Here is a 13,105-nt window from a genome sequence, read left to right on the forward strand (position 1 = left end):
ACTGGCAGTAAGGGGGGGTTGTGATTGGCTGGGAGAACTGTGGAGGGGAGGCGGGAAACTTGCTCAAACACACGCAGCATTTGCGGTGAGTATTGGCTTAGCCCTTGTGGGGATTTGTAACGACTTGTTTGAGTTGGGAAGTTGATAGGTGATGGATGAGAGTGGTAAGAATAAAGGTTGGTTTTGACGAGGTGGGATTGGGAACACCAACCCATGGTATGGGGGTGTGCGGATATTGCGTGATGATACCCAAGGAAGGGAAGGTTCGGGAAGGCAATATGCAGTTCTGGGCGTTGGAATTACACATCGGTCACCTCACTCGCCCCCTGGTTTAAAACACCGGCCTTTCCTCTGGGCGTTGTATTGTGATGTGTCTGTAAAGGCAAATATTTGAGGCATCAACAAAATTCCCAAGCAAGGGATACCGCCACGACGCAAAGCTTCCAGGGCTGAACATGGCCGCGACTCCTCTTAGAAAGCAGTTTTCCACCCATTGCGTTTGAGAAAAGTAACCGCGCATTCCGTTTGAGAAAATAAACAACCCATGGTATTTGAGAAATTAACCCACACATTGCGTTTAACAAAAGAAAGGCCCAAGCTCAACGTTTTCCCCTTATCAACCTGTTCTCAACTATGCTCCTCCTCCACATACAGAACAAAAACACGGAGAAACCTCAACAAACACTGAAGCCAAACATTTCAAGCATGCATAGCTATCCAACCTCACAAATGGAAACGCTAAGAGAGATCCGAAACGACAAAAGACGGCACTGAACCCAACCAAACGACATCATCTCAAACAACATAACGCCCGTCGTCGTCCTCCTTCTCCTCAGTGAAATCATCCCCCCAGTCTTCAATCGCCTCCCAGTCCTCGGTCGTCCGCTTGAAAATCCCGTCGTCATCATCCGCCCCGATGAGCTGGCGGTTGGTGATCAGCACCCCGTCTTCTTGCTCGTCAAACTCCACGCCGGAGTCGGAGTCGGAGTCTTCGTCAAAGCTCAAGCTCGCAAAGTCATCGTGCTCGATGCCGCAGTGCTCGCAATATGTAGCCAGGAAGTCGGGGGTGGAGAGGACCTCCCATTCTGGTTCGGAGTCGGAGTCGATGGGTCGGTCGTTGCTGTACAGGTTTGGTTCATTTGCGGGGTTCGTCGGCTTAGGGGGCTGAGGCTCGGACGTGGGAGAGGGGCTGGGCTCGAGCGTTGGAGGCATCGTGGACTCGGTCTTTTTCTGGTTGCCCATAGGCACCTCGCTACCCATGAATCGAGACCGACGATCAGGGTTGTACGCCGAGATGTGATCGGTCACCGCCGGAACAGCCTTGGGCATTGGCTTCAGCTCGGCCTGAGGCTCAAGTTTGACCTTCAGCGGAAGCTTCGCTTCAGCTGCACGATGAGCAACAATGACGGAAGTGTCAGGCTCAAGCTGAATCTCATGCCGTAACTTTGAAGGACGAGGCGTTGACCTCTTGGTTGTCTCGCCGGCAGACCAAGCGTCGTCCTTACGACCGACCCCGAACTGGCGCTCAAACCCGGTCGTAAGGGGGACCTTGGGCTGGAGGAGCGGTGTGGCGCGATTTGGTGAAAGCCTGACAATCGGTTTTGCCTTGGCCTCAATTTCACGCTGAGAACCGAGAACACTTTTCGTCCCGAGATTGCTGTCGGGTAGATCTATATAGATGGGTGTTTCTCTGTGTCTGAGAGGAGGAAATTGCCGCAACGAGTCCCTCAGGGTCCCAGGGGTCGCGTCGACAGGGTTCCAGTTGTGGGTACGATCCTTGATGGACTCGGCGGGTGCAGCCTTGTCGTCGGCAAGAGCTGGACTGCAGAAGAGGGGCAGTGGAAGGGACTTGGTCGTCATCGAGGAGAGCGTGCTCGGCTTCGTTGTCGTCGTTGGCGTCAAGGTGATGGGTTGATCTTCTCTGACCAAGGACGGGACATACCTGCCCATTGCAATGCTCTCGGCCGTCTCGAAAGATTGAATGTGCTTGGGTTTTGGTGGTGGTGGTGGTGGAAGAGGCCCTGCAGTTTTGGCAGTGTTCTTCATCTGGCTCTCAATGGCAGCACAAAGCTCGAAAAAGTCAGTGTCTGAAGGTGTGAGGGCGAGCCCTGAAGAGACTCGGCTTTTGGGCTTTGGCTTGTATCCGCCCTTAGCGAGGATCTGGTGAAGAACTTTGCGATCGAGACGAGGGGCGTCCCATTTCCGCTGCAAAATATCAGCCAGCTTTATTGGGGCTGTGCCGCTGAGTGATGGCTCATCGTTGTTTGAGCCTTTCTGTGCGGTGTTCATCTTCAGTGCATGTAGCTTGAATGCAATCCGGTTTCTCAGTCGGTAGAGTTTGTATACTTCCTCCTCTACTGGGGACAACACGTTGGATTTGACGTGTCCGCCCGAGGTCTGAGCAGCGTCGTTACCGGTCAAATACCAGTTCTGCAACTGAAAAAGGAGCTCTATGTATTGTCTGAGCTCGTGCATCTGCTCCTTTGGGGGCTTCTGGGCCGATCCTGATGGCGAAGATGGTTGCTGGGCCTTCGCTGAATCAGTGGTGCTGTCCCTGTTCAGCACGCTTCGGACACTCTGGGTCGGAGGTCCATTGGATCTCCAGCTCTGTTCATTGACCGCATGGGTTTTTTTATCATGCGATTTGCTTCTCCTCTTGATGGAATCGGACATTGTGATCTCGACGATGCCAGCTTCCGAACTGTCGCCAGGAGCGTTGGTTGTGGAAGTGAGAAATGTCGTTGGCTGCGGAAAAGGTGAAAGAGCGGAGAAATGCAGACCTGCGGTGAAATTGGATTTAAACATACGTGGCTCCGGAACGAGAGGGGTCGCCTTGGTGGGAGATGGCGCGCCTCGCCCAGCAAACCTCGCCGCTCGGGAACCCGGAAAGCATGATTTACTCCCAACGGTCGGCACTCATTGAAGATTAAACATGGAAAAGTATGGAGAACTATCATCGTGTCCCAATCACCCACAATATGTCTTGTTCCAATTCTCACTCAGTAGCAACCTTGGATAGTGGAGGCTTACCCTTGGACGATGAAATGTAAATAAAAAGATACATAGAGAGCTGATGAAGACTGCGCACAAGATCGCGGCAATTTATCACCAGAGGAAAGCGCAGGACTTTCAACCCAAATATTTCCCCTCACATGACTCGTTTCGTAGCGGTGATGTGGCTAGAGTTGGTATGAGCCAGGCTGAGACTCAACGCCATCAAAAACCCAAGGGCCAATACGTGCTTCCAGCTGATCCACATCAAGTTTCTTTTGTGTCCATATCCTCCACTCCGTCTTCACCATCCTTCTCTTCATTCTCCTCATCGTCCTGCCTTTTCCCGCCAAAAGAAAGCCCGTCCAGCACCTTGTTTAGCTTTTTCATCTCGGCCCTGTTTTTCGGTCCCGTCTTCGTATGGCCGCCTTTTTGTCGAGTTTGTACCGTCTTTTTCAACACCGAGCGCGCATGTGCTAGCAGAATCCCGTTCGCTGCCGCTCTCGTTCGGGTTCACAGGTGCATTTTCAGTTTGTTTTCTTTTTCTGCGCATCCACGTTAGTATTTTCTGTGCTTCTGTTTCTTTCTTCTTGCTCCTTTTTGGGGACGAATCTAGAGATTTTAGTGCTTACTTGATGGTTTGATACCAAGAGGTTTTGCTAGCGGTGTGTGTGCAGTGGCTCGGTGCTGATCTTGGATAGCTAGATGGTAGATGAAGATGTTGTGGTGTTGGTGGGATGTGTCAGAGGTTGGCAACAACGGTGAGAGATTAATACATATACTAAATGAAGATCAGGATGGCACAGTTCAATGCCCAGTGACAGGGAAAGTGGATTCTCTCAATACTGATAAGCTTTTTTCTTGCCATAGTGCGGCTCCCTGTAGGGTGCTCTTAACGCTTGATTGCCTTGTCACTTGAAAGCTGAGATGACTCCTGTCTTCACTCATTGCACTCGCTCTCAAGTCCACCAGTCCACCAGTCCACCTCACCTACATGAGCATCTTTCTCTTCCCCTGAATTACAATATTCACTCGTGACTTTTGAAATGCCAGTTCGTCGGCACATTCTCTCAAAAGTCTGTTCAAACTTTGCGGCGCTTGAAACTCCACAGGACATAAGATACAAGTCTCAAGTCTCCTGTAATTCGTCTGGGAATCCACCTCTTGACGAGAGTGACGATGGGTGGCCAGAGATGGGTGACACATCTGAACTATCCACCCAGGCTGGACCTTTCGGGTGCTTTGGAATTTGCTGCAGCACAGGAATTTGGCATACATGGATTTGACTTGTTATTTTTGCTGAAACATACTGACAACAGCTCAGCTTTATAAGGTCTGGTGCAGTCCTATACTGGGTATGCAGAGGAAGACAAAATCGTGCCTGAACATTTAAATCAACAGTTAGAAACCCCCTTGCGGATAGACCGATGTTCCAGATGTTAGTGTGAGATATAAGGCCTGTTATAGGTACGCGGAGTGGATTAGAAATCAAAACATATGCCTGATGCTCTTTTCGCGTCAGGTTCCGTTTCTGGTAGTTCAGTGCGGTATAAGTGAGTGGGTCCGGTCATGAAATCTGACGTCATCACAGATCTGTACTCTCACCAGGTCCTCGTTTCAACCGACGGGTAGATGTGCGACTTCGGACTGCAGTGCCGTGAGGGCTTCTCTGGGGCTCCGGACCCTCAAGAGCATTGAACAAATCAGCTGGACATGGTCGGCTATGAGTCAACACAGTGATAGACCATTGTCCGCGTTGTTGCCGGTGCCAAGTACCCCACATACATGTCAGTTCAAGGGCGAGCCCGTTGCTACCATACCCCACCGCCGTCGGGATCGCGTGTCAAACATATAAACCGCCCCCTCATCGCCATCAGAACCCCGCCAAGATCGAATATCTTTCCTCATATTCCTCCCCCGCATTGCGTAGTCAACTTTGATCCTCGACACAATGGCGGACCAACAACAAGTTATTCTCTTTGACCTTCCCAGCCAGCCCCCTTGCAAGGCTTGGTCATTGAACCCCTGGAAGAGTGAGTCTTGACCCTCAAGATGAAGTTTGACCTATCGTTGACATTATCATTCTAGCCCGTCTCCTCCTCAACTTCAAGAACATCCCCTACAAGACAGAATGGCTCGAGTATCCCGACATCGCTCCCCGTCTCTCCCCTCAGTGCGTCCTTTCCTCCGCTGCAACATTGCCCTTTTCCTTTACTAACACCGGGCTTAGCCTGCCGCCTAACGAGGAAGGATCAGCCTACACCATCCCCACCGTCATCCTCCCCACGGGCAAATACGTGACCGACAGCAAGGTCATTGCTGAGAAGCTCCAGGCCCTCTACCCCACCCCGCACATCGACCTCGCCTCTCCTTACCAAACCAAGATGGAAGAACTCATGCCGCAGCTTATGAAGAGCTTCAGGGCAGTCTACCTGCCGCTCATTCCCAAAAGCTTGTTGAATGAGAAGAGCCGGCCGTATTGGTATGACACGCGAGGCAAGCTGTTGGGAATGGAGGTGGATGATTTTGGCAGGGAGAATGGCGGGGAGAAGACATGGGCGAAGGTTGAGCCAGTTGTGAAGGCGGTCACGGCGTTGATGAAAGAGAATCCAAATGGGCCGTTCTTTGAGGGGAAACAGGTGGTGTATGCGGATCTTGTGTGGGGGGCATTTCTGATTTTCTTGAAGAGGATGGATCAGGGGGTGTTTGACGAGATGCTGAAGAGGAGTGGTGATAAGGCGGTGCACGAGGCGCTCTTGAAGGGATTGGAGAAGTGGACTGATAGGGATGACCATTGAGGGCGAGGTTGAAGATGAAAATGTATTGAGAGCTAGTGTCTGCTCAATATCAAAGTCTTCCTTCCAAAATAGCCCCTCTTTTCAAAGATGATTTCGCAACGATGCCTTAATGCAATATATAGTGAAGCAGTCCATAGATCGCTTGTCAAGAGAGACAGATCAACCTTCGGCAATTTGGCTTCCCCAAAGGCTTTTCGTCACTGCTTTCTCGCCTTCCTCGGCCCATAGTGATTGAGCTTTATTTCTGTGGAGAGGTGGAGCTGGTCTGGGCCCTGCCGAGCTCACCAGAGCTCGATTACTCTCAGATATTAGATAGTCTCAGAGCCCTAAAAAAGACAGTTAAATTAACACCGGTTATAATCAGGTAGGCTTTATTTTAACTATTTGGTAGTGGAAAAGATAATGTAGTGGTTATAAGTAGCAAGAAAAGCTTGCACTTTCACAGCACCTTTTCCATTACCTAGTAGGCCTACCTGGATACATGTGACGAACCCTATCCAGAACCTCTGAAAAGAATACTAGTCGAAGGCGCTTCTGAACAATCATGGTTTGGTACAGCTAAACAGTGTACAACAATGGCTTATCTCAATCACAAAAGTCAAGATACCAACGAATGTGACTTGTAATTGCATGCTGCGGAACTGTCTATCTACACCGGCCAGTTCCTCCGTATATATATCCCAGTGGATCACCTGAATCACCATGCCAAGCGTGATCCTGGATCATTTCTCCCAGCGTAGGCTCACCATGGATCACTCCCGTTACCTTAGGATCACTTGGATCACCACGCTCCTGGCGCTCCCAGGCGCTCCACTTCCTATTGGTTCCCGTAGCAATTGGCGGGCACCTCCCGTGCTCCACATACTGTTCAACCTGCCTGTTGCCTTAACTGTGACACCAACACAGAGTAGCACATCCCTACACATCCCTACACAGGCCAAAGCCGGTGCTGAACCGGCCCAGCACCGGTCCACTCACGAAGAAGGTAATTCTCAAAGTCGACATTCGGAACAGGAACTAGTATGAAACCCTTCAGAAGACTAACAAATGTCCAACTTCCGCTCACAAAAAGAACCCCCATGTCTGCCAATCATGCATTTCTTTCCGTGGACTTCTCACTCCTTCTATCCCATCACCGTCACCAAACCACTCAGTCAAAGATATGTCCAAGTGCGGTCTCGCATCCAGGGTGTTCCGGGGATCCGGACCCACAACAAGAGTACTTGGAATCTCCTTCCTCAATCTCCGGATCGCTGTGAGCAGAGCAGCGAACAAAGCGACTGGTTGCGAACATACCTGTTGTTGAAAAGGCAAGTTAGTATTTCGTGGTTGAAGAAAGGTGGAAACAGATATGTGCGTTTGTTGTGGAGGTCGCGAAGGTATGAGCTGTGAGCCTATGAAGCAAGCAAACGCCAGACCATCAGATGTGGCGCAATGAGTCTATATATGATATAGTATTCACTCTGGAGAACTGATGGAACTAGGAAGCCTTCTCATCTTCCATCAACCTTCTACCACGGCCTATCCCACTGTGTCGCCATACATCTCCCGTCCCCACATTATCTGACTCTCCAAACTCATCTCCACATACCAGAGTGCCACACACAGGTGTTCTCATCGGTCGTTCTCTCCCCTTGGCTGTCAAAGGTCTTCATGCACCGCTGGCACTGGACCTGCTTCACTTCCAGGTTCATCTGGAAGTACTTGGTGGGGGTGTCAGGGACGGCGGCAGCGCGCTTCTGGGCCTCGAGTGTCGCGGCTCCATCATCCAGACTATGGGTGAGAAGGTCCTTCCTCTCCTTGAGTTCGATTCTCGCGCGCTTCAACCCACGTCTGTCGAGAAGCTGGAGCTTGCGCTTGGTTTGAGGGTTGATTGAAGCCAGAGGGGTAACCTTGGGCTGAGCGGTGATGGGGAAAAGAACGCCCGGTTTGGGAACAGGAGAGGAGGGTTCTGTGGTGGAAAAGAATTTTCACATCAAGATCAGCTCAGAAGAAGAGGATTGGAGGAAACAAACTGCTGCTGGGGATCTTCGGGGAAGAGCCGGCACCTCTGGTCTTCTTCAGAGCCTTGGCACGACGTGATGAGGGGGTGATGGTATCAGCGACGAGGCTATCAACATCCGTCCCGTCGAATGGAAAAGTGGCTTCTTGGTCGGAATTGATGTGGTCGTCAGCCTCATTGGCCTTGGTGTGGACAGCCTTGTTGGTGGTAGGCTCCACGGCAGCGACAGCCTCGTTGACCGTATCGATCTGAGGGATCACATCGATCTCTTGGTCATGATTGCTTGAGGAGGAGGACGTCCAAGGAATGGTCTCCTTGTCGAGCGAGGGACGCGGGGTGTCACCGGGGGCGTACACCCAGTTGGGAGGGTGGTAGACGGGGGTGGGTTTGCTACGACTACCACAGCTGATTGGGCCTGTGGCATAGTAGTAGTGGTTGTACTTCTCCGCCTTTTCCTTCGCAGCGAGATTGGCGACGGGCTTCTTGTAAGTGAGGTCTTCCTTGTCACGGGGGTAGCGGGTCGAACCCCCGGATTCAATTTCGGCGAGGAGGTCGCTGGCCCCCATCTTGAAACTTTGTCGACACAGTATTTACTTGTAATACAAAAGGAGAGACGGTAAAACAAACAAGTATTGGATCAAACAAGTCACTCCTTGTGAACGTATGAACAAAGGACCTCAGATGAAGACCTACGGGAAAAAGTCGCAGGAAAAATTGAGAGGACTAGAAAGGAAAGAAGGAGAATTCGTGGGTGGTGGGAATCAAGGAAATGTGGGGCTTCAAGGCATCAGACGACGACATGGTTGTGTTTAGCAGGCCGAGAGGGCCATTCAGTGATTGTATAGTGGCTAGTGGGAGCAAGTAGGCCTGTAAGTCCCTGTAGAACTCAACTGCCAGGCTGTGACCGTGACTGTTTGAATCATTGGGGCTGCCCAATCTCCTATAGAAACACAGGTGCAAGCCATCTCCCTGATAGAGGTTCAGTCAACTACATATTTTAAGCACAGATCATCTTTTCATGACGGCTTTTCTGAGTACATTTTCTTCATCACACTATGTGTACGTCACAACTTTACACAACCCATGGATATAAGATGACCTTCAGTCGCAATGATAGAGGCCCGAATGATTACTGGATAAATTTCCCCAAAGACAGACAACTGTGATGTTTATTACATACCAATGAGGTTATTGCCGCTCCAAGCCGAGAATTTACTGCAAGCTCCTCCTCACATCCCTCCACCAACTCTGCTCCTTGCTCCAATCACCACCAATACACCTGGCACCCGACCTCATGGGAGGATTGTCAGTCGGTCCCAAAATCGAATCCATGTACTCTAACAACTCCTTCAAAGCATCCTTTTCCCTCTCCCCAAACTCATCCACCAACTCCTGCTCCGGTTCCTTCTGACTAACCACCTTCGACCTCCTCCACTCTTCCCTCCCATCCACATCATGAGCCACGCACGTCTCCGAATAGATAACACTATTAAAGCTATCCATCCTCTCCGCCTTTTCCTCGTTCACTTCCACCAGCTGCCTCTCCCTCCCCTGTCCCCTCGCCCCATGACCACTCTCAGGATCCATCCTCGCATTCATCTCTGCCATATTCACCTCCTCCGACTTCCTCGGCCCCGTCGGCAGAATCTTACTCCACGGCGGCAACGATACCGGCCTCCCTCCCCCAGCAGAAAACCCATTCTCCGCCACCCGAGGACTCATACCATCCTTCCCATTCAAGCTCCTCACCCCACCACAAACCGCACTCGACCGTTTCAACGCCTTCTCTTTCTGCACCCACTCCGAGTCCCTAGACCCCTTCTTCGGACTCTGACTAGGCAAAACAGCCCTTGCATCCTCCTCGTCGCCATACCCAATAGGCGACTGCACCAGACGCTGCTGATTCGTCACAGGCGGGTATTTATACTGCGAGAGAAAACTCCCCATCGTCATGGCCGAGTCAGGCGGCGTCTTACCACCCTTGCTCATCACGGCAAGAAAATCGTCGTCTTCAAAAGAGGGGCCGTTCATGTTCCTCTCTAGTCTCAGCGCCAGAAAGGGGGTTTCTGGCTCGACGACGATAGGGGCATCATTCAAGAAGGGGGCGCCCGGGTTGAGCTTGTTGCCTGTTCCGTAGGGTGCAGAGGCCAGAAAGGGGGTTTCGGGGATTGGTTCGGCTGGTTTGGTGGATTTGCGACGGTCCCGGCTTTTGCTCCTGCTTCGGGCTCGCTTGATGACCTGGGAGAGGCGGCGGGTGGTGGAGGAGGAGTTGGGGGGGTAGTTGCTGAGGGGGACAGGGGGGACGGGTGGGAGGTCGGGGATGGGGATGGGGACCGGTCTGATGACTGGGCATTGGGCGGAGGATACCCTTTGTGAAGAGGGATCTGTTGCTGGTTTGTGGTAGACTCGTTCGTGTTGGTAGTGTTGGTAGGGGGGTTGATGAGGTCTTTGGGGTTGTCGCTTTTGGATTGATTGGTCCGACGAGGTTTTCTTCAGCGTGTTTGCCCCTGGGACGGAGATGACTTGGAGTTGAAGAAGCAAAGCTTGGTGTGAGGAATTTCTTCGGGGTATGACCAACGGGGGGAGATTGTCGTGGCGCATTTTTTCCTTTTTCTGCGTGGGCTTTGAAGTCGCATCGGAAAGGGATGACGATGAATCTCGCGGTTGAAGAGAAAAACGGGGTATGCTGAAGCGTTTGGATGGCATTTCGGTTTGATTTGGTCCTGGTGTTCGTGGAACCCGTAAGGAAAGCGGAACTTCAAATTGGGCCCAGTATTCCCCACTAAGTGGCAGGGTCGTTTTGTGAGTGTTTATTGTTTCGGTTGTTGTTGCCATTGTGGTGATGTATTCAGGGGTATTTTGGTTCTGCACTGATGCGTCCAAGACTTGGTAGCAATGGACCACCGGCGAAGCGGCAGAAGGAAGTAAAAAGGGGGGCGGTAGCGTTGATATAACCTTTCACCCGTCCTTTTCAAATCACTCACCAAACGGGGGCTTAGACAAAATCACCCGACAAACGTTGCCCCGACTGATGTGAATATAGACGGCTTGGTTTTAGTAGGTGGAACGGCTGAGGTAGAAACCGATCAAGAGCCGACAGAGTGGGAAGCGCCACTTTTACATCCTCATCTTGTAATGAGTGTGCGGAGAATTGGTGTGGCTCGGTCCCTTACGATCCTCACTTGACAAAGAACGGAGCCGGGAATATCTTGCGCGCATTAGTCGTGGCGGGCTCTGAGAGGGCCGGGGCACAAGGCCAAAACTAACAAAAAGGCCCATGGGGCTGAAGATCAGCCGCGCCCCCGACCGCAATGGCTAATACGCAATGGCAACTCAGGATCCGGGGCAGTGGACGATGACGAGGGAGCCAAATGCACGACGGGAGGTGGGAAATCCGGTTGCTCAGCCTCCTCCGCCGTGGAGCCAACATGTCAGCACCCAACAACATTTCAACAGATCTTGACAACAATGATATTAAGCTTTGAGTATTTACAATGATTTCTACTTTGCCCTTTACAACTCATTTCTCTCACCTCGGCCAGTATTTTCTGAATTGCTCTATGTTTATGGTTGGGCCCAACAGTCTGGTCGAGACTGTTGGACTCAAGTGCATCTTGGTTCTTTGTTGGTTTGCACAGCCCCCTTTTTGATCGCCAGGCCGCGCCAGCCAAACCTTGCTTCTACCGCCATCAACCCTGACCCGGAAATGTAATATTTTTTCCAAATGTGAGATCCGAGTAGTACCTGGGTTGTCGGACCGAGAACCAATGACTTTCTTGCTGTTTCTTGAGTGTCTGTGGGAACTTTGAACAGCCAGTTCTGGGTTGGGCACAAGTCACCTTCACACCAGCAGGGAATCGAAAGCACGGTAAAAAGGCCACAAGCAGCCATGGAACAAGTTGTCTTGTTGGACTATATAAGCAAGGCCAGCCAGTTCTGTTTTTTCCTGGCTTCCACCCAGCTTGTCCTCCCCCAAGCTCCATCTCTGAATTCATGACAAAAGAAAAGCCGGCAGTATGTGCCAAGTCGCAGGTCTGCTTCAAGCAAGCCAAGATGTAATAAGCAAGAAAAGAAAAAGTAGGGTATCGTATCCAAAAGCCCACCACGCCATGCCATGATGTATGCCCGAGAACACCCCGATCCCGCCAAACCAGAATTGTTGTTGTTGTTGTTGTTGTTGAAAAATCACCAACGCCCGTCGCTAAACCAAAATCCATCAAACCCATTTTTCCACCATCTTGAAAGTCGTGCAAAAAGACAAAAACACTAGTCACCACCACACATCCCTTGCTCTTTTCTGCCCAGCGTGGCCAACACCAAGTCCGTTCACCTGTCCGTTATTGGGGCCGTGATTCATCCTGCTGTATCCTCCCTGTCCTCCGGGACCAGTCGGGCTGCCCCTCACACTGCCTCTCGGGCTCGTCACGGTCGAGCTGGTCTTTCCTCCGCTAGCGGCATACCCGCCATACCCGGCACCCGCGTGAAACCCAGCATTCAACCCCTGAACTGGACCGCCCTGCTGCCACGGACCACCACTACCAGGTCTGGCTTGCTGCTGGTGTTGCTGAAGATCCTCCAGGAGATTGATCAACTTCGCCTTGTTCCACAGCCTCCTCACATGCAGCTGCTTCACGTCGTCGTAAGGGTTGGGAGGTACCAACTCAAAGAGGAGCATGCTCTCAGCCCACTTGGTGGCCACTTGCTCGTCCGCGTCGATGAAGCTGAAGGTCACGGCATCCTCGTCGTCGGGTAACCGGCAGGTGATGAACCAGGTGATGAAGGAGGGGAGGAAGAATGTGACTTCCTTTGTGGTAGGGGAGAACTGAGGAGCGCGGTGGTAGCCGCTCAGAGGATTGTTGTGAAGTGTGCGGTATGGGTTGTGGTTGTTGAGCTGTGGGGAGTGGTGTGGGGAAAAGGAGGATGCTCGTTGTTGTTGCCGGGCGTCTTCCGCTTTGAGGTAGGAGGCGTAGGCGGCTGCCACGGTTTTGTGAGAGAAGACGAGGCTGACCCGGTCATCTGTGACCGAGACGTCGACTGATACTAGATTTGGCATGTCGTTGATTTTGGTGTGAGTTGTGCCGCCGGTGTTGGTGATATTTGAAGTCGTCAAAATATCGCAAGGGTGTGTGAGATTGGTGACGTCGGTGTCGTTGTCGTCGTCGATAGTTCGATCGAGGTGCAGCAGCAAAGTTGAATCTTTCTGTTGAAGAGCTCAGCCCAAGCAGTCTGGATCACGATATTAGTACCATCTCGCCTCTTTCCTCTCCCAAAGCTGAGCGGATGACTCTTTGCCCAACTTGTGCTCTGTTGTGCG

The 13,105-nt window shown here is 51.7% G+C and overlaps 5 protein-coding genes across 5 annotated transcripts; 1 reads left to right on the forward strand and 4 right to left on the reverse strand.

The window, feature by feature from the left end:
• Nucleotides 1-795: 795 nt before the first annotated feature.
• On the reverse strand, nt 796-2,673 carry QC761_101280 (uncharacterized protein; the record flags this gene model as incomplete). The annotated part of the gene is made up of 1 exon (XM_062873371.1): nt 796-2,673. One exon carries the CDS (start codon nt 2,671-2,673, stop codon nt 796-798), a length of 1,878 nt encoding a protein of 625 aa, XP_062736389.1.
• A 1,867-nt stretch (nt 2,674-4,540) lies between these two features.
• On the forward strand, nt 4,541-6,125 carry QC761_101290 (uncharacterized protein). Its single transcript, XM_062873372.1, has 3 exons — nt 4,541-5,024; nt 5,080-5,164; nt 5,222-6,125. Exons 1-3 carry the CDS (start codon nt 4,943-4,945, stop codon nt 5,787-5,789), a joined length of 735 nt encoding a protein of 244 aa, XP_062736390.1. The 5' UTR covers nt 4,541-4,942; the 3' UTR covers nt 5,790-6,125.
• Nucleotides 6,126-7,775: 1,650 nt separating this feature from the next.
• Nucleotides 7,776-8,357, reverse strand: QC761_101295 (uncharacterized protein; the record flags this gene model as incomplete). The annotated part of the gene is made up of 1 exon (XM_062873373.1): nt 7,776-8,357. One exon carries the CDS (start codon nt 8,355-8,357, stop codon nt 7,776-7,778), a length of 582 nt encoding a protein of 193 aa, XP_062736391.1.
• A 646-nt stretch (nt 8,358-9,003) lies between these two features.
• On the reverse strand, nt 9,004-10,626 carry QC761_101300 (uncharacterized protein; the record flags this gene model as incomplete). The annotated part of the gene is made up of 1 exon (XM_062873374.1): nt 9,004-10,626. The coding sequence occupies one exon, from the start codon at nt 10,624-10,626 to the stop codon at nt 9,004-9,006; it is 1,623 nt and encodes a 540-aa protein (XP_062736392.1).
• A 1,435-nt stretch (nt 10,627-12,061) lies between these two features.
• Nucleotides 12,062-12,844, reverse strand: QC761_101310 (uncharacterized protein; the record flags this gene model as incomplete). Its single annotated transcript, XM_062873375.1, has 1 exon — nt 12,062-12,844. The coding sequence occupies one exon, from the start codon at nt 12,842-12,844 to the stop codon at nt 12,062-12,064; it is 783 nt and encodes a 260-aa protein (XP_062736393.1).
• Nucleotides 12,845-13,105: the final 261 nt, after the last annotated feature.

Source organism: Podospora bellae-mahoneyi (assembly GCF_035222275.1).
Source record: "Podospora bellae-mahoneyi strain CBS 112042 chromosome 1 map unlocalized CBS112042p_1, whole genome shotgun sequence".
Taxonomy (NCBI): domain Eukaryota; kingdom Fungi; phylum Ascomycota; class Sordariomycetes; order Sordariales; family Podosporaceae; genus Podospora; species Podospora bellae-mahoneyi.

Excerpts from the sequence above, each read along its gene's own strand:
- QC761_101290 (XM_062873372.1), top strand. The coding sequence starts at position 4,943 with ATGGCGGACCAACAACAAGTTATTCTCTTTGACCTTCCCAGCCAGCCC. Across the intron at positions 5,025-5,079 it reads GTCATTGAACCCCTGGAAGA|CCCGTCTCCTCCTCAACTTC; the intron begins GTGAGTCTTGAC and ends TTATCATTCTAG. Across the intron at positions 5,165-5,221 it reads GCTCCCCGTCTCTCCCCTCA|CCTGCCGCCTAACGAGGAAG; the intron begins GTGCGTCCTTTC and ends CACCGGGCTTAG.